Source organism: Protobothrops mucrosquamatus, unplaced genomic scaffold (assembly GCF_001527695.2).
Source record: "Protobothrops mucrosquamatus isolate PMUCROS unplaced genomic scaffold, P.Mucros_1.0 scaffold690, whole genome shotgun sequence".
Lineage (NCBI taxonomy): Eukaryota > Metazoa > Chordata > Lepidosauria > Squamata > Viperidae > Protobothrops > Protobothrops mucrosquamatus.
The window spans coordinates 42,341-65,868 of NW_015386974.1; the positions used below are offsets into that span (position 1 = coordinate 42,341).

Here is a 23,528-nt window from a genome sequence, read left to right on the forward strand (position 1 = left end):
TGGGATAGGCAGATGTGGATGTTTGATGGTATTACAGATATCGTCGCAGGATGGAAGCAGTTCCTAGTAAGGCCGCCTTTTGCAATTGACTAATAGCGAATTTGTCAATGCCAATGGTGTTCAAGTGGTGCTCCAGTTGTTTTGGAATTGCACCTAAGGCGCCTATTACTATTGGTACTACTTTTGCTTGCTTTTGCCAATTACTATTATTATTATTATTATTATTATTATTATTATTATTATTATTATTATTATTATTATTATTATTATATTCCATTGCAGAAAATATGCTTGGTACATCTCTCGCTCATATCTCTAGGTTTCATTTGGTAGGACTCATGGGCAAGTATGATAAACTACAATTATCAGTTGCAGGCATAAATATAGAAAGCATGACTTCAGTTTAGAAACGAGCATGACAATAAATCACTTTATGATGAATAATTATTGTAAATAATGTCACCATGTCACTATGTGCCATACAAATCTGACAAATGAATAAATAACATAATAAATATTAGTAACCAATATAAAATAATAAAATATTCATAGTAAACAAACATCTATAATGAGATTACAGTAAAATCAGTCACTAGATAATAGTCCTATAATCATATAACTAATAATCCACTTTATAATAAGCAATCTACATATTAAATGACCATCAATGACTAAAGGAACTCTGGAATTACTCAGTCTTGTGGTTTCCAGAAGCCGTGCACTGAAAATTGCTAGGTGCCAAGCCGTGTGGGTCAAAACACTTCAGATTGCTTTGAAGTCCACTGGAAAGCAGAACAGGGCCTGGAGCGCAAATGTTAATACCTGCCAGCTTTCATATAGTTTATTCATTTCATGATCACAGCCAAATAATACAGTGATAAAAAGAAAAATGTGCCTAACAGATAGAACATAGTATTAAAGCCAGGCAGAAAGTGGAAAAGAAATATATGTTAAATGCAGGAAATCAGGAGTGTAGGTAATTCTCTCTACAAGAACCTGAACTACTAATGGTCAGCAGAATGGTAGATAAGTCAGCAGAATACAAGGTGGAAAAACAGATAAGTGAGCTTATTACACATTATTATTGAATCCTATTTATTTATTTATTTAGTAATGATTTTATCTTAATAGACTAGATAGAATAATAGAATAACAGAGTTTGGAAAGGACCTTGCAGATCTTCTAGTCCAACTCTCTGCTCAATCTAGAAACCCTATACCATTTCATATCAATGGTTGTCCAATCTCTTCTTAAAAATCTCTAGTGTTGGAGCACCCACAATTCCTGGAGGCAAGTTGCTCCACTGATTAATTACAAATAAATCACTGTCAGGAAATTTTTCCTTAGTTCTAAGCTGCTTCTCTCCTTGATTAGTTTCCATCTATTGCTTCTTGTCCTGCCTTCTGGTGCTTTGGAGAATAGGTTGATCCCTCTTCTTTGTGGCTGCCCCTTAGATATTGGAGCACTGCTATCATGTCACCCCTAGTCCTTTTCATTAACCGTTCTTTGTATGTTTTAGCCTCCAATCCCCTAATCGTATTTGTTGCTTTTCTTTGCACTCTTTCTAGAGTCTCACCATATTTTTGTATCATTAGATCAAAACTGGATGCACGATAAAGTGTCCAGCTGCAATAATCAATGCCTCCTTTTTGTATAAGTAGTAGTTGATGAGTTAGAGATTAAACACTGGAATGATTGGCAGTAAGGAAAATGACTGAAATCTTACTAATCAACTTTGGCAGGATTACAGTTCATAACTTGTAAGAGTTCAAAGGAATACAGAGCAATAAATATAGGAAGGAAGCATAACCTTTTTACCCATTAATCATTCCATGTTCAAGATGGCCAATTATTTATTTATTTGATCGATTCAAGTTGGCAACAGAGTCATTATACAGAACAAGAATATTTCTTACACTCTCCCTTCAGACTTTTGGCCTAAGGTTTTATTCAACAACAGAATAGAGCAGTGATGGCGAACCTTTTAGAGACCAAGTGCCCCAAAACTGGCTCCGCCCCTGCTCCACCCCCTGCGCCGCCCTCACCCCAGCCTGCCCGCAGGGCAATTCACTGCCTCCAGGGCCTGCCGCAGATCGCCCAGGCAGCCCAGCACTGCCATGGCGGCCACGCCCTCTGCCCGCGCCCTGCAGCATCAACTGTGCATGATGGGGTGTGAGGCCAGATTCTTGTCTATGCTGCCTGGCTGCTATGTTCTTGGCTGCGCTGCTCCACATGGGCCACACTCGGGGGCGACTCTCCTCCAGGGGGGCTGCTGGTGAGAAGGGGGTCACGGGGGGAGGCAAGGCTGGGGCAATGGCACGTGTGCCCACAGAGAGAGCTCCGAGTGCTGCCTCTGGCACGCGTGCCATAAGTTCGCCACCACTGGAATAGAGTAAATAAAAAATATCTCTAAATCTGAAACAGAAAGATGGAATTTCATCAGGTCATATTATTTTTATATGTTGTATACATCTAAGTAATTGGCTTTTGAAAAGAGATACTTTGTAAATACCAGTTTTTTTCCCAATTTAGATCTCTGTGGGATTTGTATTTTTAGTTTGAACTATCTGTTTGCTTCTCCCAATGCAAGGATCATGCTATAAAAATGGAGTTAAAATGTCTCCTGATCTCTTCAGCCCAGTGAAAGTAAGAGAAGACTGTGTATAGGAGAAGGTTATTCCATTATGAGGTTTCTACTGGCTTACTTTGTCTTAAGAGCTGAGTTGCTAAAAATTGATAAATGCATGCTGTATTCAAAGTTCTGATTGCTTTGGAGAAGAAATTATTCGGAGTGTATGAGCCTTGTCGAAAATATATTGAAATGTGATGAACCACAGCCACTTCTGATAAAGCAGGTTGGTTATTTTTTTACCATTTAGAAAGAGCAATGAATATCATTCAGTCATCGTTCCAGCAGCTTCTTCCAAGTGACTGTCAAGCTAAGATTATCAATTTTTCTTGAATATTATAACCAGAGCTTTTTTCATCTTTCAAATGCTACACTCTGATTATAAAATACAATTGGCAGTTAGACAGAAATTACTTCTTTCAAGGTACTAAAATATGAAAATAAAATCTTAGCAGTCAATTACAGAGTATAATTTGTTGGCTTTCATGCTTGATAATCCTTCAGAATACTGAAAATTCTTATATGCTGCATGGACAGTTTGGGAAGGGGAGGGAAAAGCAGTCCACCACTGTAAACTTGTCTTAATCTGCAAAACACTAAAATGTCATTAAGTGGTACATTGATTATTTGCTACTTGGGATTGCTTGCTGTTTACAATTGTTTAGTCCTTGCACTTTCTGTAAAAGTATTACCTGTACTGAAGTATTTCATTCCTGCCAGTAAGTATTACAGTTGTTTATTATGAAGGAACAATCTCTTTGAAATTCAAGGGTATAAAATCTACTATCATGTGACATGCAAAATAATAATAATATGGGATACAATCAATATTGCTTCAGTAGTGAGAAGCTCTGAAGTCACCTTTTCAGCAACCATAATGCCCTGGAACATGGAAAGAGCCAAGGGGAAGTGAAGATGGGATGGAATGGATGGGAAGTCTTCCAGTTTTGCAGTTGCCTACTTCTGGCAAACTTGTATTGGAGGCCTTTTTTAATAGTTTTATTCAACTAGAAGCTGTAAAAATAACTCACTTGACACAGAGGTAATTACGATAACATGGCTAATACCAGTCAAAGATGATTTGGGGGATCATTCTGGATATTGGCATATCCTTCCTCTGGAAGTAGAAGAAAATTCCATCCTCAACATCAGCCCTTTTACAAATAAAATGTTTTGTACCTTAAAGGGCACAGTTGCAACGTGTGGCTATAAAAGCATGAGAGCTTTGAAATGAGAATATCTACTGGATCAGATAAAGCCATTTGGTTGTACTTGTCAACCTCTAATATACTGCAAATTTATTCACCTTCAGGGGAGAAACATAATCTAACAATATAATAAGAAGATAGAATAAAGCAGTAAAGACGTGCAGGCAACTTCATGTACCATCCTTCACCATCCTACTCACATGTTGGGGGTGCCAGGTTTAGGAGGTTTGTGGAGGATTGGAGACTTAAGAAGCAGAGTTTAATTATGGCACATGAAGTGGCCTGTACCTTATTTCTATGACCATCTTCACTTTCTCCCAATACCACAATTTATTACTTCATAAAATATTAAAAATAAAGCTCAATTATTGGCTATGCTCAGCTAGAAAGAAGTGGTCTTGCCTAGCATTGGTATGAAATTAAAGATAGGTCATAGAACCCAAGGAAATATCCTTGCTTGCTTCATCTCTTTCTCTCTCTCAAAATTAAAACTCTCTTATGGTTGAGGTATTTTTACAAGTAGCGTGATGTGGTGGTTTAGGTGTAGTGATTCAGAACTAGAGAGATCTGAATTCAATTCCACTATCAGCATGGAAGCTTACTTTGGCTCAGTCATTCTCTCTCATCTGATCTTACCTCAGAGAGTTGTGTTGTAGGGATAACATGAAGGGATATCCTCATAGAATCTGTCCTAGATCCTAGAAGAAAAGAGGGATATCCTTTTCTCCACCCTCATAAATATTTTATTCACTAAGTTTGTTAAACAGTTTGCTTTTCTAATGTGCAGTTTAAGTTATGTAAGATTGATACATTTTGTGTGCAGTGTATATTTTCAGCTACTGCAGGCAAGCAAATATCAGCTATTATTTTATTCTGCATTCTTAGAACAATCAACTTTGCAGATATACGAGATTAACTGAATCCCAAATCTGACATCAATCCTGCATGTCCAGTGGTGGGATTCAAATATGTGAACAACTGGTTCTCCGTGTGGATGCCGCTTCTGGAAGTCCATTCTGGGCCTGGGCAACAAAAAATTAGCTACCGGTTCTGCCAAAGTGGTATGAACCGGCTGAATCCTACCATTGTGCATGTCTCTTTATTCAGAGTTGCCTGAGGAGTGGGAGCTGAGCAAAGAGTAAAAAATGCAGTAAAGCAATAAAATAAGTCTATGGCTTTCATCCTCACTATCATATCCTAGCTTACTTTGCCTGGTGTACTGAAGTGGATGGCATATGTAATAGCTTTAATCCTAGGCATCAGTTTCAATGACCAGCAGCAGTTTGTAGATATGACCTATAATGTAAATTACATTGATGTTTCCAGCAGCAGCTTTCTTTCAGTGAGAGATCTTATCTAATCACAAGTAGAAATAGATTTTTATTTGTATTCTGCAGAGTTATTTTCTTTGGGGCACCATTACTTATAATAGCTTCCTACCAAATCTGCTTTCCTACAAAACTGCTCCATTGTTTAAATTAATAGCCTGCTTGTTCACAGTTCACTGCTATGAATTTTTCAGCTGCACTCCCTTTTCCAGTGATAAAGTGGCTGAGCTTTGGAGATTTGTTTAGTCAAGTCAGGATGCTTGCATTATATATTTTCAGGTTTCAAATATAGAGAATTCCTGATATGAAAAAATAACCCTTTAAAAATATTATTATGAACTCTCCTGAAAAAAATTATAATAAAAGATGCTTTGGGAAATGAGAATCATACTGCTGGTTTATGTTTCTCAGTTCTCATTCAGATTGCCAGTTTCTAAATTTGTAGTTATTGTTATTATTATTTCTATATTACCGGTATGTAATATTGCCCAACATGTGTAATGCAAAATACCACATATAGAAATTCAGAGTTCTTAAATATATTTTATTGTGTGAATATGTAAATTTATTTAGTTGCTTCTTATTCTCCATAATTGAATAGGCAGTATTTCATCAGGATAGTCTGTCAATAACAGTTTCTTTGAGCTCTTGCTTGTGTCATTGCTCATATTATTTAGCCACCTTATCTTCTTTTCAGCTCTTCAATTTAATTTTTTAAAGTATAGATTTTTTAAAGTATAGATTTTTTCCTCCAGTGATGTTTTTCTTTCATCTGATATGTCCAGAATGTTAAACTCTAGCTTGCTTATCAGTACTACTAACCATGTGCAGTTTGGTTTTACTTCAGATAACAATGGATAAATGGTTCTTTTTGCAGTCCAACGTATTCTCAACCATTTTCTACAGTGCCACACTTCAAAGACATTCGGTTGCTGCTGCTGTGGTTTAGCCCTTTCCAGTGATTCAGTTGGTCTGTACAGTGAAAGGCATTTGAATAATCAACAAAGCAAGAGTAAACATTTTTTAAATTACCTTCCTTTTTTTATTACCCATTGGATATTAACAATGTGATTTGGGGTATCTCTGTTAGTTCTAAATCCAGCAAATACATCTTGAATAGAATAGAATATAGCTGGAAGGTACCTTGGAGGTCTTCTAGTCCAGTTCCCTGCTCAAGCAGGAGAACCTATACCTTCTCAGACAAGTGACTGTCTAGCCTCTTAAAAATCTCCAGTGATGGAGCACCCATGATTTCTGGAGGCAAGCTGTTCCACTGTTTAATTGTCCTCACTGTCAGGAAGTTTCTCCTTAATTCCAGGTTATAATAATAATAATAACAATAATAAAGTTGGAAGGGACCTTGGAGGTCATCTAGTCCAACCCCCTGCTCAGGCAGGAAACCCTATACCATTTCGGACAAATGGCTGTCCAGTCTCTTCTTAAAAACTTCCAGTGTTGGAGCATTTACCGCTTCTGGAGGCAGGTTGTTCCACTGGTTAATTGTTCTAACTGTCAGTAAGTTTCTCCTTAGTTCTAGGTTGCTTCTCTCCTTGATTAGGTTGCTTCTCTCATTGATTAGGTTGCTTCTCTCTTCTCACTTCTCTCTGGATCAGTTTCCAATCATTGTTTCTTGTCCTGCCTTCTGGTGTTTTGGTGAATAAGGTGACCCCCTCTTCTTGGTGGCAGCCCCTCAAATACTGGAATACTGCTATCATGTGTCCCCTATTTCTTCTTTTCTTTAGACTAACCAAACCCAAGTCCCATAGCTGTTCTTTGTATGTTTTAGTCTCCAGGCCTTTGAACATCTTAGTTGCTCTTCTCTGAATTTTTTCCAGCTTCTCAATATCTTTTTTGTGATATGGTGACCAAAACTGGCTGCAGTATTCCAGGTGTGGTCTTACTAGGGTTTTATAAAGTGGTACTAATACTTTGCGTGATCTTGATTCTATGCTTCTGTTTATATAACCCAGGACTGTATTAGCTTTTTTGGGCTGCTGCTGCACACTGCTGGCTTATAGTCAAGTGATCGTCCACTAGGACTCCAAGGTCCTTCTCACAGTTATGTTTTTAAGACAGGTCTCGCCCAATCTATATTTGTACCTTTGATTTTGCCTGCCTAAATGTAAAACTTTGCTCTTCTCCACATTGAAACTCATTTTGTTGGATAGGACCCATTGTTCAAGTTTGTCAAGATCTTTTTGAATCCTGAGTTTGTCTTCTGGTGTGTTGGCTACTCCTGCCAGTTTGCTGTCATCTGCAAATTTGATGAGTTCCCCTTCAATTCCCTCATCTAAGTCATTGATGAAGATATTAAAGAGTACTGGGCCCAAGATGGAACCTTGTGGTACCCCACTGCTTACTTCTCTCCATGTGGATGTAGTGCCATTGAGGACTACTCATTGAGTACAGTTTGCCAGCCAGCTACAGATCCATCTGGTGGTGATGTTGTCTATTCTATCTTTTTCTATCTTACCAAGGAGTAGGTTGTGGTCTACTTTATCAAATGTCTTATTAAAATCTAAGTATAGTACGTCCACAGCATTTCAGTGGTCTACTAGTTTAGTCACTTTATCAAAGAATGAAATAAGATTGGTTTGACATGATCTGTTTTTAACAAACCAGTGCTGGCTACTATTTATAACTTTATATGAAGTTATATGAAATTGTATATATTGTTGGATGCTGAACTGCAAAATCTTTGAGTACTATAAGTCCATTTTTTTGATAGTTTGAGCATTTTTGAGTAAATCATGCCCTTTTTTGAGTAAAAGTTTCTTTTAATTTCAGTAAATTTTCTTAAATATTTTGTCATTCTCATCAGGTTGTTATCCTTAATTTGTTTGCATTGCTTATTTAGATATATTATTATCTGTTCTTGCTTGTCTTAGCATTTAGTTGGCCAAATCTTCTTCTGCCTACATTGCCTTTTGCATTCCACTTTTCTTTAACTCTTTTAACATGTGAATGCAAACCATCTTGTTTGTGTTGCTTTTCTGTTTGCCTTTTGCTTTTTTGCATTTCAGGACATTTTATTTGCTCCATCATTATTGATAACTGGAATTTCAATCCAAAGTTCTTCAGGCACTCCATTTATCAGATCTAATCCTTTAAATCTGCTCTTTACTATAATTGCATTATCATGTGGTTATTGTTGGGACTGTATGTTGTTGTTCTAATTTTTTTTCTTTAGTTTAAGTTATATTTTTAAAAAAAGAAATTCATGATCTGAGCCTTAGAGAGCACCAAACCTTGTTTTTTTCTGACTAAATAGAGCTTTTTCATCTCTACTTTCAGAATAGATAGCCATTTAAATTTCACTGCAGTCTCTATGATGATGGCCTTGTCTTTCCATTTAACTATAGATATTGCATTGTCTTGTCAGGACTCTTTGGTCTGTTACCTCATTTGTTTCTTTCACTAAGATAATTTTTCTCATTATTCTAGAATGCTATTTTACTTCTAACTGTAGCATTCCAATCACCTATAATTAGTATAATAGCCTTTTGTTGTTATTTGGATAAGCTGTTGTGAATTGCTGTTTGGAGCATAGACTTGTTGGAACCTACAGATCTCTGTAATATTTTTTGATTGACTAGGATTAAAATTAAGACCATTCTGATGTTTATGCTATCCAAGCATTTTTTTTGTTAATAAAAAATCCAGTTGAAGAATTATATCCAAGACCTTTTGTTAATAATGTCTATGCTATTTCTTTTGTGCAATAGAAGATCTGATGCTCCTCTAGTGTGAACTGACCCATTCCAGTCTTTTTCAGTTGGTTGATTCCCAGAATGTCAGCGTTCAGTTTTGACTTTTGTTCTTTGATAAATAAGCAGGTGGGAATTGCCATTCTTTTATAAAGAAATAATGTGAAAAAACAGAGAAGAGTTTTGCCAACTTGATTGTTTATACATAGGTGTCTTACCTGGAAGTAACCATTGTTATTCTTGTTTTATAACTTTATACTCCATGCTGTAAAGACTGCTAATTAGAACATTCAAATTCTTCTTCCTTGGACTAATTCTTTCCAGTCTTGGCTATCTGGGAACAGTTTGATGTTCACCTTGGTACTTGATTCTGACATTCATTCATCAGTAATCAGATGTCCTTTGTCTTTATTCCAAATACATAATGAACAACAGTTTTACTTAAATTTGCTCACTGCTCTTTGCCAGTAACTATTGGATACCTTCCATCTTGGAAGTTCATATTCTAGTAACATGTTGACATTGTCCTGGTTGTGAATATCCACTTGGTTTTCTTCAGTGAATATTTTCATTTTTTCAGGGACAATACTGTATTTAGTTAGTTGTCTCATAGTTGACTTGTTTGGCATGGATAACTCATGTGGGTGACTACTCTCATAGCGTCATTAGGATGCACAAGCCTCTTCACAATGGCAATGATCCATGACATGGAAATTTAATATATTTGTATTTATGCATACTAATACAAACTGACATTTCCCAGACAGCTTACAAAAACAGAATAACATAAACTGAAAATACAGTAACACAGAAAATCCATACACAAAAATCACTTACCAGAAGTTAGAACATTTTTTATTTATTTACAGTGGTATCTTGGTACTCAACTGCTTTGAACTGAAACACATTTTGATGTGAAAATTTTGTTCCAGTACTCATCATACTTAATGCACAAGCTTCAACTTGTTGGTGTTGGCTGCCTTGTGACTTACTTTATTATTCCTTATGGAAAAAAATGTTTGGTATTCATTGTGCCTCCTGAACCAATTAATGGTGATTACCAAGGTACCACTGTATTTTATTTGCCATCCATTGATCATTTGCCATGATCCGACTCTACGTGGCTTCTAACATCTTAAAAACCTCTGAAAGGCGAAGATCTCACCTTGAGGGGCACAAAGTTCCAGAGGCTGGGAGCCATGGTAGAAAGGCCTCTTCTCCTGGACCCTATCAGGCAGAATTCCTTTACCCAACAAATCTCCAGTCCTTTGAAATGCATCCAACTCATATATATAATTTTATATAGAAAAATAGACTAGACTAGACTAGACTACAACAGAACAGAACAGAACACTTTATTGGTCAAATGTGATTGGATACACAAGGAATTTTTGTCCGGTGTATAAGCTCTCAGCCTACATATAACGAAGTAGTATAATCATAAGATACCAAAAGGAGAAGGTAGTAGAGAAGATGAGAAGGATGATGGTGATACAGCCATAGTACATGGATAAATATCCTTAGACATAAGACAATATTGTGGTAATTAAGTGTTCAGCCAACTGATGCCACGAGGGAAAAAAAAACCTAAGGCCTTGCTTTGTAAAATCCAGTTGTGCATGCAACTTTTTCACTTGTGTATGAAGTTTGAGATAAATAAATTGTATAGGGTTTCCTGCCTGAGCAGGGGGTTGGACTAGAAGACCTCCAAGGTCTCTTCTAACACTAAATAATAATAACAACAACTACTACTACTACTACTACTACTACTACTACTATTATTATTATTATTATTATTATTATTATTATTATTATTATTATTATTATTATTATTATTTTCCCTGTGTTTTGTTTTGGTCTTTGATATATATAAGAAACACAAAGATACACATGCACACGCACAACATTACAAGTATGTAGAAGTCCAGAATGCATAGTGAATCCCTCACATTTTCATAATGCACTTCGGTGAAAGAGTTCACTGTATTCCTGCTGTAGGAAAAAGTGTACATTTAAGAAGGCCATCTCTATCATACTGACTGAGGATGTGAAAAGTTTCTGTATCACGAGCATAGCTTTCATGGTAAATAAAGAAATGTCAAGTTGCCCTTTAAACCTAAAGTAGGATGATTTGGTATATTACGATTTATAACCATAATTTTACAACATTATGAGATTTATAGGGATGACATTTGAAAGACTCAACAACTGGGACAAAAGTCACAAAATACAATAGCTGCCACAAAGACATCTGTTGGGCTACCAATCTCTATATAATATGGCAAATGACATCTTCATTAAATGCTTTGGGGGGTGTCTTTTGGGACTAGTGATCCATTTGGTGGTGTAAAAAGTGTAACTTTTGTTTATACTGTGGTAAAAAGTTTTGCAGCTCTTACATTGTTCTTTTAGAGTATGGCTTTTTTATTTTGTTCTTTTGGAATACGGGTGTCATTTGATTTTCACAGAATTGAAATGGTATATTCATTGTTAGAATATCTATTGTCTGAAACAAAAAGATCATTCTTGGCAAAACATTTTTTATTACAAAAATTATCACAGTGACAATTTTAATTTTCCCCATCTTCACATGTCTTTTTTAATTTCAGTCTTATCATTATTATTTTGAAACAACATCCCATTCATATTTGTCAAATATTTAATTTTTTTCCTAACTCTTAAAATCAGTTTTCTCCTTTAATTCTATTTGAACTTCTGGTTTTATATTTTTTGTTAACATCTTTGTCTTTTGGTTATTAATCTTGAAATCTGCTAATATACCATAGTCCTTTCAGAGTGCATGTGTGTTAAAAATAGGTTTAAATCTCTGGAAGGTAGGGTTGCATCAAACTATCAAAATTAGAAAATTTTAACAGTTACTATAGAACAGAATTAGTTATTATCCATACTCAAATGTGTTATATGGCTTTGGATAAATTGGCATCCTCTTACCGAGACATGCTTCATCAAAATGAGTCTGATGTATCCAGCAAATGTGACAATACTGCATATGGTTTTATTTTGATGAATTAAAATTTATTCAGCTATGTGCATTAACAGGAATTAATAGCACGAGTTTTAAATATTTCTACAATTCATTCTGGATTATCTAAACATCTGGAATTTTTATCAAGTCATCCCAGAAAAATAATTAATCAAGATTTGATGGATAACATCTTTACTCCTCCCTTTATTTCACTAGCAGTCAGTAGTATTTATCAACAAGCTTATATAAATATAAAGTTATATTTTTGTATTCAGAACTTATTTAGCAAGATTCTATAAATCCTATTTTGAAATAAAGAATAAATCTCTAGTTGGTTATTTATAAAGAGCAATAGAGCAATAGAACTTAGAGACTACAACTGCATGTCTTCTTATAATTAGTTTTATTATTGTCAGGAGAAACAATAGCCTTGAGTGGTGATTGTAACAAAGAGTTATTCTCTCTCCAGTTTCGTCTTCTTAAAACTGCATTCTGTACCCTGAATTCAGTGGAGTATATATTTTGTATATATTTTGTTTTTGTGTTCAAATGCTTACAAGTTTCACAAGATACATTAAGATTGGCCTGATAAAGGCAAGTCTCACAGGCAGATTTTCAGAAGTCAAATAAAGTATGTTTGGGATTTTGTGTGCAGAGGAAGCTTAGAAAAATAATGGCAAAAAGGGAGAGATGACTGGATAGGTTTTCATGACTATTTCAGGCAAAATGAAAAGTATGTCAATCTAATGAATAGTCTGGAACACAACGTGCCATTGCATTATGAATATGTACATGCATACAAACATACTCATCACTCTGTTTCCTTTCCTAATAATCCTTCAGGCTACTGAAAATTCACATATTGGATAGACAGTTTGGAAAGGGGAGGGGAGAGCAGTCCACCACTATACACTTGCCTTTATCTGCAAAATACTAAAAATTTCATTTAGTGCACATTGATTGTTTGCTATTTGAGATTGCTTGCTGTTTACAATTTTGTCCTTTCACTTTTTAAAAAGTATTACCTGTACTGAAGTATTTCATTTCTGCCAGTACATTTATTGTGAAAGAATAAACTGGATCAATTTTCAAGCGGAGAAATATCAACTGGGAATCATGTAGAGCCCATTAATAAAGTGGGAGCCCTATATCACATCATACACTTTTTTAGATACTATTTTCCTTAGACTCATTTTGTTTCACTGTGGCCTAGATTTGCCCTTCTCAAAGAATAGACTTATTTTGTTAACTTTAGCCTAATGGCACATATTGCCATCTTTTCTTATGATGGAAATAGAATTGTCATGTACTGCCAACTATATCTAAGGTGATGGTGGGGTTCAATGGGTTTTTTGAAGTCAGTCTTGCCGGCTGGAGGCTGTCTGAATGAGTCCCTGCAGTTGGTAAACATTTTTAGAGGTGGTTGGCCACAACTTTTTTCCTAGGACTGAGAAGTGACTGCCCAAAAGTTACCCAGTTGGCTTCTTGTTTAAAACAGGACTAAAATTATAGTCTCCCAAATTGTAGCCTGTTGCCCTTAACTACCACACCAGATTGTCAAGCTGTTATTACTTCGTATCAGTATTAGTTTTGTAATAATTTTACAAAGTATTAACATTACAAATGAAAACAAACTACAAAAAATATGAAGAAGAAAAGAAGTACAAAGATAGAAAAGATATATAAAAGATGATTCCTACCTCCCTGCTAACAAGTATAAGCTATGTAACTAGCTTCTCTAGTTTTTCAATAATAATAACTAAATTATTAAAAATTAGAATTATTTAAAATTGTTCAGTTTGCAATAGTGGCAAATATCTGTAGCTTGGGTATAGGATGAGGGTGAAGGTTTGTTCTGAGCTTGCAGTTTGGTTTACAAACATTTCATTACCAAGCTAGGTAACATCTTCAGTGGAGTTTAGGGGATGTCAGTGTCAGCGTTCTTCTGTTTATAAGGGTTTCAGTGTGGGTGTGTCGAGTGAGGGTCTTGCGATGGGTCAGGTATGGTCAGATGACCTGATGTAATCTCTCCATCAAAAGGCCCATCAGATATATATTTTAACCCTGATCCGATCAATTTATTTTTTAAACTTACTATTTTTTTTAAATAACTTGATATTTAATCCTGTCTGATAATGTCCCCCAAGTTGATTTCTTATTGCTTTTAGTAATAACTGAAATAGAGTATATTTAGAATGCAACAGAATATTCATAGAATAATATAACTGAATATAGTAGAACATGTCAGTATTAGTAAATGTTTTTATGTTGTTGTTGTTTAACACGTTTGTTTTGGCAGCTAAGGACCACAAGGGCACAAAATTACATCACAATGGCTCCTAAATAAAAATAGGGAGAGAAAAAAACATTCCTTGTGAGTTTTGGGAAAATGCTCACCCTTGTTACATCATTTTTTTTTCTTCCATGACCATTTTGACATTAATGTAGAACTCTCCAGATGGGAAACAATACAACTAAATAAATCATATAATAATGAACAGGAGCTAGAGAAATGCAGTCTAGATGCAGACTGTAGAAAAGGCCACACCTTATTGGTGGAAAATATTAAGCTTAAACTTAGAAAAATTAAGGAAAAAAGTGTGCTAGAAAGATTTGACCTGGGGAAGATTCAATTAAAATACAAATTGTGTAAGGAACAGATTCCATATGCTCAAGTATATGAAAAAGATACTGAGGAGCTATGAGAAGAGATAAGAGGGTGAAAAATGTTTAGGCCATAAACTGCAACTCCCTGCTCCATGCAAACATTTGAATTAAAATATTCCTGACAGCATCTATTTGAATATATCTTTTAGAAAGGGAAGCCATAAATTCTCTGAGCAGTTAGTGCCATTATCACACTTCTTCTACTGTTAAGAAATCATTTCTAATATTCAGTCGGAATCTCTCTACCCATAGCCTGTACTTTGGAACAATGAGTATCCAAAAGAAGAAGAAAAAAGAAGTTGGACTTTTTCTACATAAATCCTTTGACATGACTGAGAAGTTACAGTATATCTTATATTTATTTATTTATTTATTATTTATTAATTCAATTTATATCCCGCCCTTCTCCTTACCGGACTCAGGGCGGCTAACAGCCTTATAAAACCAATACAACAATAAATCCTCTTGGTCTTTTAATTACGAAGAAACATTCCTGTTTCTTTTAGTTTCTTATGATAGGGCTTAGTTTCTAGTTCCTTCATCAACTTCTCTTCTTTTTTCTGAGGAATTTTAGTGAAACTGCCATTGATCTTTTTTTTTTTAAAGCTTAGATCCTAGAATACTCCGAGTAAAGCTTGAAAAATGTAGAATAAAATGAAACTATTTCCCATAAATAGAAAGGACTGTACTTAGATAGACAAAATAAAGTTTGTGCACATCAAACTAACCTGAGACTGCATTATTTACATTATTTTGTTTTCACACACTGCCTTTTGTAATTTTGTAAAGTTGCAGGTATGTGATTTCTGCCCTACATTGAACAAAATTTGAAAAGTATTTTCATTCCGAACATTCCTCAATTGTTTTATTTCAGGCTAAGTTCAACATCTGCAACATTCCTTTCACCTCTGCTTCTGAGAGCCAATAATATTTATGACAGATATTTAATTGCTAGATGCTTTTGATGTATTCTTTGGGAATTATATTTCAGATTCCTGACAGTGTACCTGCTTGTCCACAAGTCCTGTTTCATTAAATATCAATAGTACAGCAACAGACATAGCAGTGAAACAAATTGTAGATTGCAACATGTGCCTTACCAAAAAGATAGAAAAAAATTTCTAATTTTATTTGAAAGGTTGTTGTTGGTAAACCTCTGTGGAAAATGCATTTCCTGATCACTTTTAAGAAAAACTAGAGAAGCTAAAGTTAATGAGTCTGGAATGTAACAAATGGAAGGATAAGGATAGTTTTTCTTTTTCACTGCTTGCCCCTTTTCTAATAATTTACATGTTCACTTTACAAAATAAAGATACTTTTTCAAAAGTAGTTAATAGAAGATTATAGCAAGGACAATCAAATCCTTAAACATATTCTTCAATATTTCTTTGAGGGATTTTATAGTGAGGAGATTTTGCTATATAAGCACAACACAATACAACTAAACATGATTTGTTAATCAGTCATCATTAAATTCACAACACAGTTGAAATGCACTCCATATTCTAAATCATAAAATATTAACATTAAGCATTATTAAATATCTGGAGGCATTCAGGATCCATGAAAAGGGATCATAGACATTGCCCATATTCAGTGTGAAGGTGGAGTCTTATGTGTTCGAATTTGGCATGGTTTGAATTTGAATTTGGCATGGTTATACTAAGTCAAGTTGAGCCTGTTAAACTAAGGTCATAAAAGTCAAGATTATGTCCGGCTGAAGCTTTCTTTATTGTGATGGCTACAGACGAATGGAGGCAGAGAACTAAAACTGTAGATAGTTGAGTAGCTCTTCCATGTGTCAGTGATAATATTTTTAAAAGCCCTTGCCTATTTATATTTGATAACTTATGAGAGGTTGGGGAGATAAAACTGTGTGTTGGGGATTCATTTTGTGAGTTTGCACATATTTTCTAACAGAAGGATGAAGGAAAATATACAACAATTCTCAGCATGTAGAGGTTTGGAACTTGTCTTTCTCCATGTTTTATTTGGCAGGAGACCAGTGGTCACAGTAGCTCTTCCTGGCCTTTGCATCAACCAGAACAGTGCCATACTGTTCAGTTCTTGGCACGGGATTTTAACTACTCTGAAATGAAGAGCAGAAAGATTAGCTCCTAACTGTAGAACATCTGGAATTGTTGTTGATATATCAAATATCTGCTTCCAGTGCTGGTAGAACATATGTGGGAAGATAGATACATGAATTGTGTATATGAAAGTGTCATTTGTGCATAAGATTAGAAATTTGGCAGTTATGCCTCAGACAGTAAACATCAGAATTTTTTTTCTTTTCCTTCTGAATTAATGATACATATCCTGTTAACCATATTAGAAATGTATGGAGACATGAGAACTATGGTTGGGATACATGTATGATTCTGCCTTGATGTCCCAAGTATTGGCAGCTTCAAGTTTTCATGTCCTCTCTTATTTATGAAGGCATTTCTCTCCAAGAGAAATATTTCCTTATAGTCTTTATGTGCAACATGTGCTTGTAAATATAAATATTTAGATGAAAGTTTAGTTCAAAGGCAGGCAGCTGAGACATTTCATTGTGCCCCCCACCTCCAATGTTTCCCTGATGAATGTTCTCACACAAAACAATTCACCTCTTTGCACTTCATTAAAATTATCTCACTAAACTTACATAATTTGAAATCAGCCATTAGTTTACAAGTCAATGAAGCTACTGCATCAAATGATGGGGCAGGCCACGTTTCTCTGCTCCTTAATATTAAGGATTACCTCTGATACAGAGGAGAATCAGGTTTCTTCTGTGCTTATAACATGGATAGATAAAGTTGCCATTTGATCAATTGTGCCAATGTAGGGTTGTAAGAGTTTTGTAATTCCATGGGCAACCAGAATTTGATGCATCTGAGGCCTCTTTCATGTATTTGTTTGAGAAGATAGGGCTAGAATTAATGAGCTGGTAATGAAAATCACAAGGTCCTGAAATGTCAATGTCATGGGATTTAGGTCAAGATGGTATTGTCACAAAGACATTCTAGGCATTGTGTGGTCGTAAATATGCTCTTACCTCAATAAGTGTGCAGGATGTTTTTCAGAAAAGGAAAAAGAAATGCTCTAGCCTGCTCATTTTTTTAGTGAAGTAACTCCAGTTCCATTGTAATCCTCAGTCCTTATTTATTATTTTAAGGAAAAGACATTTCTGTTAGTATTCATCCATTCATGAATTTCAGTGGAAAGTAATACTGAAATTTGCTTCCGGTGGAATCCAGGGTAAAATTCCTTTTACCGATGGAGTTAACAACTAATAAAATAGAAATAATAAGTTAACTCTCCTCCCAATAAAGTTATATTTCTTCTCTTTATTCATTGCAGTAAAAATCTCTGAACAGTTTACAAGAAAATCAAAATACTTTATGTATAATTCACAATGGTAATTTCAGAGCATTTTCACATAAGCAGTTTAGTGGCATCATTCAGTCATTGCTGAATGAAGAGTCTTCATATCACCACAACAGTGTCAAGGTAATAAACCACCAGTAAAGAAATGGTCTCAATAAAAGCCTGAGTAGAATGACAAAAATGGGAAGGTAGTATTCAAAACCATAAGATTAAAAATCTTTCCAGAAGGTGAAGGGAGAGATGGATTCAGAGAAGTCCCTCAAAAGAAATATTCATTGCATTCATTCTGAAGATGACTATTTGACAAACTGCATCATTGTCTGGTTTGGTAGCAGCAGTGCCTCAGATAGAAAGTCCATACTTTCTAAGTAAGGACAGCCGAGAAGATCATAGGAAGTTCGCTCCCTGGTATTCAGGATGCTGCTTATAAGCGCTCTGTGCTTAGAGTTCAAAGCATTGTTAGAGACCCCACACACCCACTTTACGGTCTGTTCCTGTTGCTCCCCTCTGGGAGGAGGTTTCGAAGTATTTCTAGCAGGACTACCCAATTCTGTAATAGCTTTGTTCCCTATGGTTAACTCGCCAGATTTGTTTTTCTTGAACTAGACTGTGTTGTTTCTCTGTGTCATATAACATATGTAGGTATATGCATATTTTTTATTTATTTATTTATTTTTATCATATTTATATAGTGTATATTGGAAGTGGTGACCTTTTGAGAGCTGTATGCAATGAAATTTCATTTTAATATACGCCGATGAGTGTACATTCAAAATGACAATAAAGTTATTATTCTATTCTATTCTATTCTATTCTATTCTATTCTATTCTATTCTATTCTATTCTATTCTATTCTATTCTATTCTATTCTTCTTTTGCTTTTTGGTATCATTTGAAATCTATGACATGCCTTACAAAGTGCTTTCAGATCCTGGTTTAAAACATCTAATGTCCAGAACTAACTTACACTAGAACTTCTGATTCTTTTTCTTTTCTTTTTTCAGATCCTGCAATTGTGAATGGAGTTTACTGGTCTGAATCATTAAACAAAGTGTTTGTTGACAACTTTGGCCACGACCCTTCCCTTATATGGCAATACTTTGGAAGTGCAAAGGGATTTTTCAGGCAGTATCCAGGTAAGACAAAAAATGCCTGCACTTCTTTTCTGTCCTCCTTTTATTACATGTTTTTATTTGCTGTTCCTAAAAGAGCAACATTAGTCAACTCCTTATGGCATGAGCAATATAAGCAGCATTGGAGGAAGTATTTCACCATTATAATAAATCAGTTCTGTTTGGAAAAGGGTGAACAAACTCAACCTCAACCACTCAAGGAGTTTTAATATCAGTCTTTCAGTGGCCCTTTTTTTGACTTTTTGTTTTTTTTACTACCAAGTTTGTCTGAAGCAGCAAACTTCCTTATTTTTCTTGGTGGAAACAGCTGAAACCCTTAGGACAGATCCCCTGCTGCAACAGTATTTGAATGTTTAATAGAAAGGAAGTTTTAATTTTGCTTAGGAGTTTAGAAAACATGACTTAAGGCTGCAGTAGTGCTGACTCCACAGCTGTGACAATAAAAGCTCATAACTAAAAATAATATTTTAAAGGGAGCATTTTAGAGTGGCTTAACTGTTTCCTAGTTTTCATACATGATAAACTTAAATGTTACCATGCCATTTCTTCTCTGCTGCCAGATAATAATTTTGCTAACTAGTTAAATGAGTCTCCGATTCCCCCTTCCGCTGATTTCTGCTGGAAGCTTTGACAGCCTGAGAATACTGTAATATGGGTGGAAGAAATCTATCCATAAGTAGCTTGAATGTAACTTTTACCTCCTTCTGCTTCTAGTAGTAATTTCAAAGGAGGAAATTTCATAAGGACATATTAGCAAAAAATTGTTTTGCTTTTATTCAGAATAATATACTGTATGTCCTGTAAATACCTAGATTTCTTGGAATGGGAACTCAATCTTTTAAGTTGAAAACATGGACAATCATTGTATTTTAGCACAATTACTAATACATTACTATAGTATAATTAGGCTTGTTCATAATTTAAGGAGAACAAATGAAATAAATAGATACAATACTCTGCATGTTGAAATACTATATAAATACTATATAAATACTATATAAATAATTATTAGCAATGGATATGATCCAGTCAAAGATAAAAATATTTCACATGATTGATGCTCCTAGGCTACCTTTCTTAGGGCAAAGCATTGAATTCTGCTTGTATCATAGCTAGAAAAAAAATATTCTGATTCTTATCCTATTTTAAATTTTGATTAAAAGTACAGTGATCAACTATACAATGAGAATAAAGAGAAATTTAAATATAAAAAAATCAGAAAGGAAATAGCACCCAAAACAATAATTTTCACATAGTTTGTGAATAGAATTTTATGAAATGATATAACATTTTAAATGTATGTATTTATTATTACTGTCCCAAAAAAGACCTTTATATACACAGCGATAGTCTATTAGGAGTTGTGTGCTTATTGAAGCTTAAATGTGAATAAAATAGTCTTTAAATAATATTTTATATCTTGCCACTGTATTAATTTTTCAACAAATAATGTTTCTTACACTTTTAAACAATATTGATCTAGCTTAAGACATACTTTTCACAATGGTAGAGTAACTATAACAACTGATAAGAAATGAATTGATTTATTGTGTTGTGTTATTTTCTAGCTCCCTTAATAGAGAGTAAAGCCATAACAGCATTAATTATTAAAGACTGTTGTGAATTTGTTCTTGTTTTAAAACATTTTGACCAAAATTGGTTATTGCCTGCAGACATGATAATAAGCACCGATTCGATTTGATTGTACTGATTTTTCCATCATGCTCTAGAACAGCAGTTCTCAACCTATGGGTCGCGACCCCATTTGGGGTCAATCGACCATTTCACGGGGGTCACCAAGCAAGGCTGTCCGCCATTTTTCCCCCTTTTCCGGCAGGTGCCTTACCTCCCTTGAGCTGGGCCAGCTGATGGTCGGCCTGCTCCGTCTCTGCCGCTTGCCAGCTACGCCTCGGCCGGCGCAGGGGGCGGAACCACGCATGTGCGGCGCTCCCGGGCAGGGAAAGTCCCCGACTTACGACCGGTTGGGTAGTCCTCGACTTACGACCGGTTTAGTCCTCAACTTACGACTGGTTTAGTCCTCGACTTACGACCGGTTTAGTCCTCGACTTACGACCGGTTGGGGGTTGCAGCATTAAAAAGGTTGAGAACCACTGCTCTAGAATGATTAGTATAACACAGTTTTAACGTGTTATAATGCTATCTGTGAAATATTTTAATATTTAATTTTTCATATGTTGCCATGAGCTTCAGTATGGGATGGTGTTTAAATGTCCCAGGCTAAAACCCAGAAGAGAGTTTTAGAACCAGCTTGAAGTCTTGGGTCTCTCTTTAGGAAAAAGACATGTTAGGGGCTAAATGCCAGGTCCTAGGGAAGCTTTCTGGCTTTTGATTTAATCTGTATATAGTGTTATTCTGAAACTAATAAAGATGTATTTGTCAACAAATGGGTGTGATGAAAGGAGAGATTTCTCCCTGATTCTTGCCCTGGCAGGATTTAAGTAATCTTGGAAACATCAGTATCAGAGTTGTTGGAGAAGGATGGAAAGACAGCTCTGGTGACTAAGCTTAAATATCCTTGAAGACAGCGAGGTTTACTTTCGAATGGGCTTGCCAATCGGGTGAATAAATAAAAAATAAACAATTTTAAGGAAGAAAACATACATTGGGAATTCTAATGGTGTAATACTGTTATCTCCTCCAGGAATTAAATGGGAGCCAGATGAAAATGGAGTCATTGCGTTTGACTGCAGAAATAGAAAATGGTAGGTCATGATTGGTTTTTATGAATTTCAGAAAAGTTAAGCTGGTAGAAAGGGCCGCTGTGTGTGATTGTTCAAGCTATGCCCTGCACCAGGATGCCACAACTAGTAAAGGGCAGGGAGTCAATGCACTTGTGTTTCTGGGCAAAAGAACAAAAAGTGAGTGGTCTGCCAATAGGTGGGAGAACCCCAAGTCATCTTGACAAACAGGCCTAGTTGACTTGTAACAGGAGAAAGGTTGCTCACATGGACTCCTCCCTTCTTCCATTGCAGAGATGCCTTTTCCTAATTTGCACAAATGTTCTGTATTGGTTAGCAGTGGCCCTGCATGTGGATTCCTGTGAATTCAATTTACTTTCTTCCCTATTCCTCTTCTCCTGTCATCCAGGTATATTCAGGCAGCCACTTCTCCTAAAGATGTTGTCATTTTAGTTGATGTTAGCGGCAGTATGAAAGGACTTCGCTTGACTATTGCAAAACAAACAGTATCTTCCATTTTGGATACCCTTGGAGATGATGACTTTTTTAATATAATTGCTGTGAGTATCTCTATGTTCTCTTTCTTATTAAATTGTTCTTTTATTATTGATGTTGTTCTGGGTTTCTTTATACACACACAAGCACATCCTTGAAAATACCCTTATCCTCAGAGTAGCTTGTAACATTGCACAATTATAGTTTCCACCAAAACAATAATTAAAATGTAACAGAAAAGCACACAGATTTAATATACAGTATGCAATTTATATATCAAAATATTTCAAAGTTGGAAGAATAAATATGTCTTTGCCTGGAGCTTAACAGATAAATAAACAAGTATGTTAGCAAATTTAATTCACCAAGGAAACGGGAGATCATTTATGAGAATCTTCACCTGAGGTTGTGCAGTTCCACTTCCATCAGTTGGTCACAGAGACCGAGAAGGTCAAAGGACGAATTGAACATCAAATATCCTCCAAGGCTAGAATCTTTAGTTCTGTTTATGAGGGATAATCTTATGGCCACAGTATTTTGGATTGCTGTGAAACAAATTATAAAAAAATTAAAAAGCAATGTATATTTTCATAATGCTTTTTTGAATTATTTGTTTAGATTGGAAGTTCTTATTAAAATAAGTTTTAATTCTTGGTCCACAATGAAACATTCTTAATATGCTTCTACAATTTTAAATCAATTGTGCACATTATATTATTTGATGAGGTACTTTAAGAATCCAATTATTTAGAAATAAGCTGTTATTTATATGTATGTATGTATGTATGTATGTATGTATGTACGTATGTATGTATGTGTATAATCTTACTACTCTATAATTACTGGAACTTTGCTTTCAGAAACCTGTAGAGCACATCTATTTTTTCAGATAGGAAACATTAAAATGTATGTCATATATACCATTATAGTGCCGTTATTCATTGATAGTTAATAATTATATTTTTATTAGTGGAAGTTCACAATTTAGGAAATTACGGTATGTCTGAAATAAATTTCTCAATCCACTGCATCCTGTTTTGGTTCTAACAACAGCCTATCAATTGTCTGTGAATTCAGGTGGACGAACAATTTCCAATTTCTGTCATAGGCAATCACTGAAATCCATTTGCAAGCTGGTTCCAGATCTTTCATGTTCAATCATAAAGTAATTACATGTTGTAGATAGACATCAATTCAAATATAATCTTCATTTAAGAAACCATGATTGGTTTACCCCTAAACCCAGCTACATTGGCATCTTGGTACATATGCCTTAATAATACAAAGTGCTGCCATCCCAA

The 23,528-nt window shown here is 35.2% G+C and overlaps 1 protein-coding gene across 1 annotated transcript in view; it reads left to right on the top strand.

Annotated features, from left to right (window-relative positions):
• The window catches only part of CACNA2D3 (calcium voltage-gated channel auxiliary subunit alpha2delta 3), a gene marked incomplete at both ends in the record, with an annotated part of 192,087 nt that overhangs the window by 5,943 nt on the left and 162,616 nt on the right, over positions 1–23,528 (top strand). The window contains 3 exons of the mRNA XM_015818165.1: positions 18,905–19,036; positions 21,696–21,756; positions 22,142–22,292. Coding sequence (XP_015673651.1) covers positions 18,905–19,036; positions 21,696–21,756; positions 22,142–22,292 — 344 coding nt within the window. The remainder of the gene's footprint in view (positions 1–18,904; positions 19,037–21,695; positions 21,757–22,141; positions 22,293–23,528) is intronic.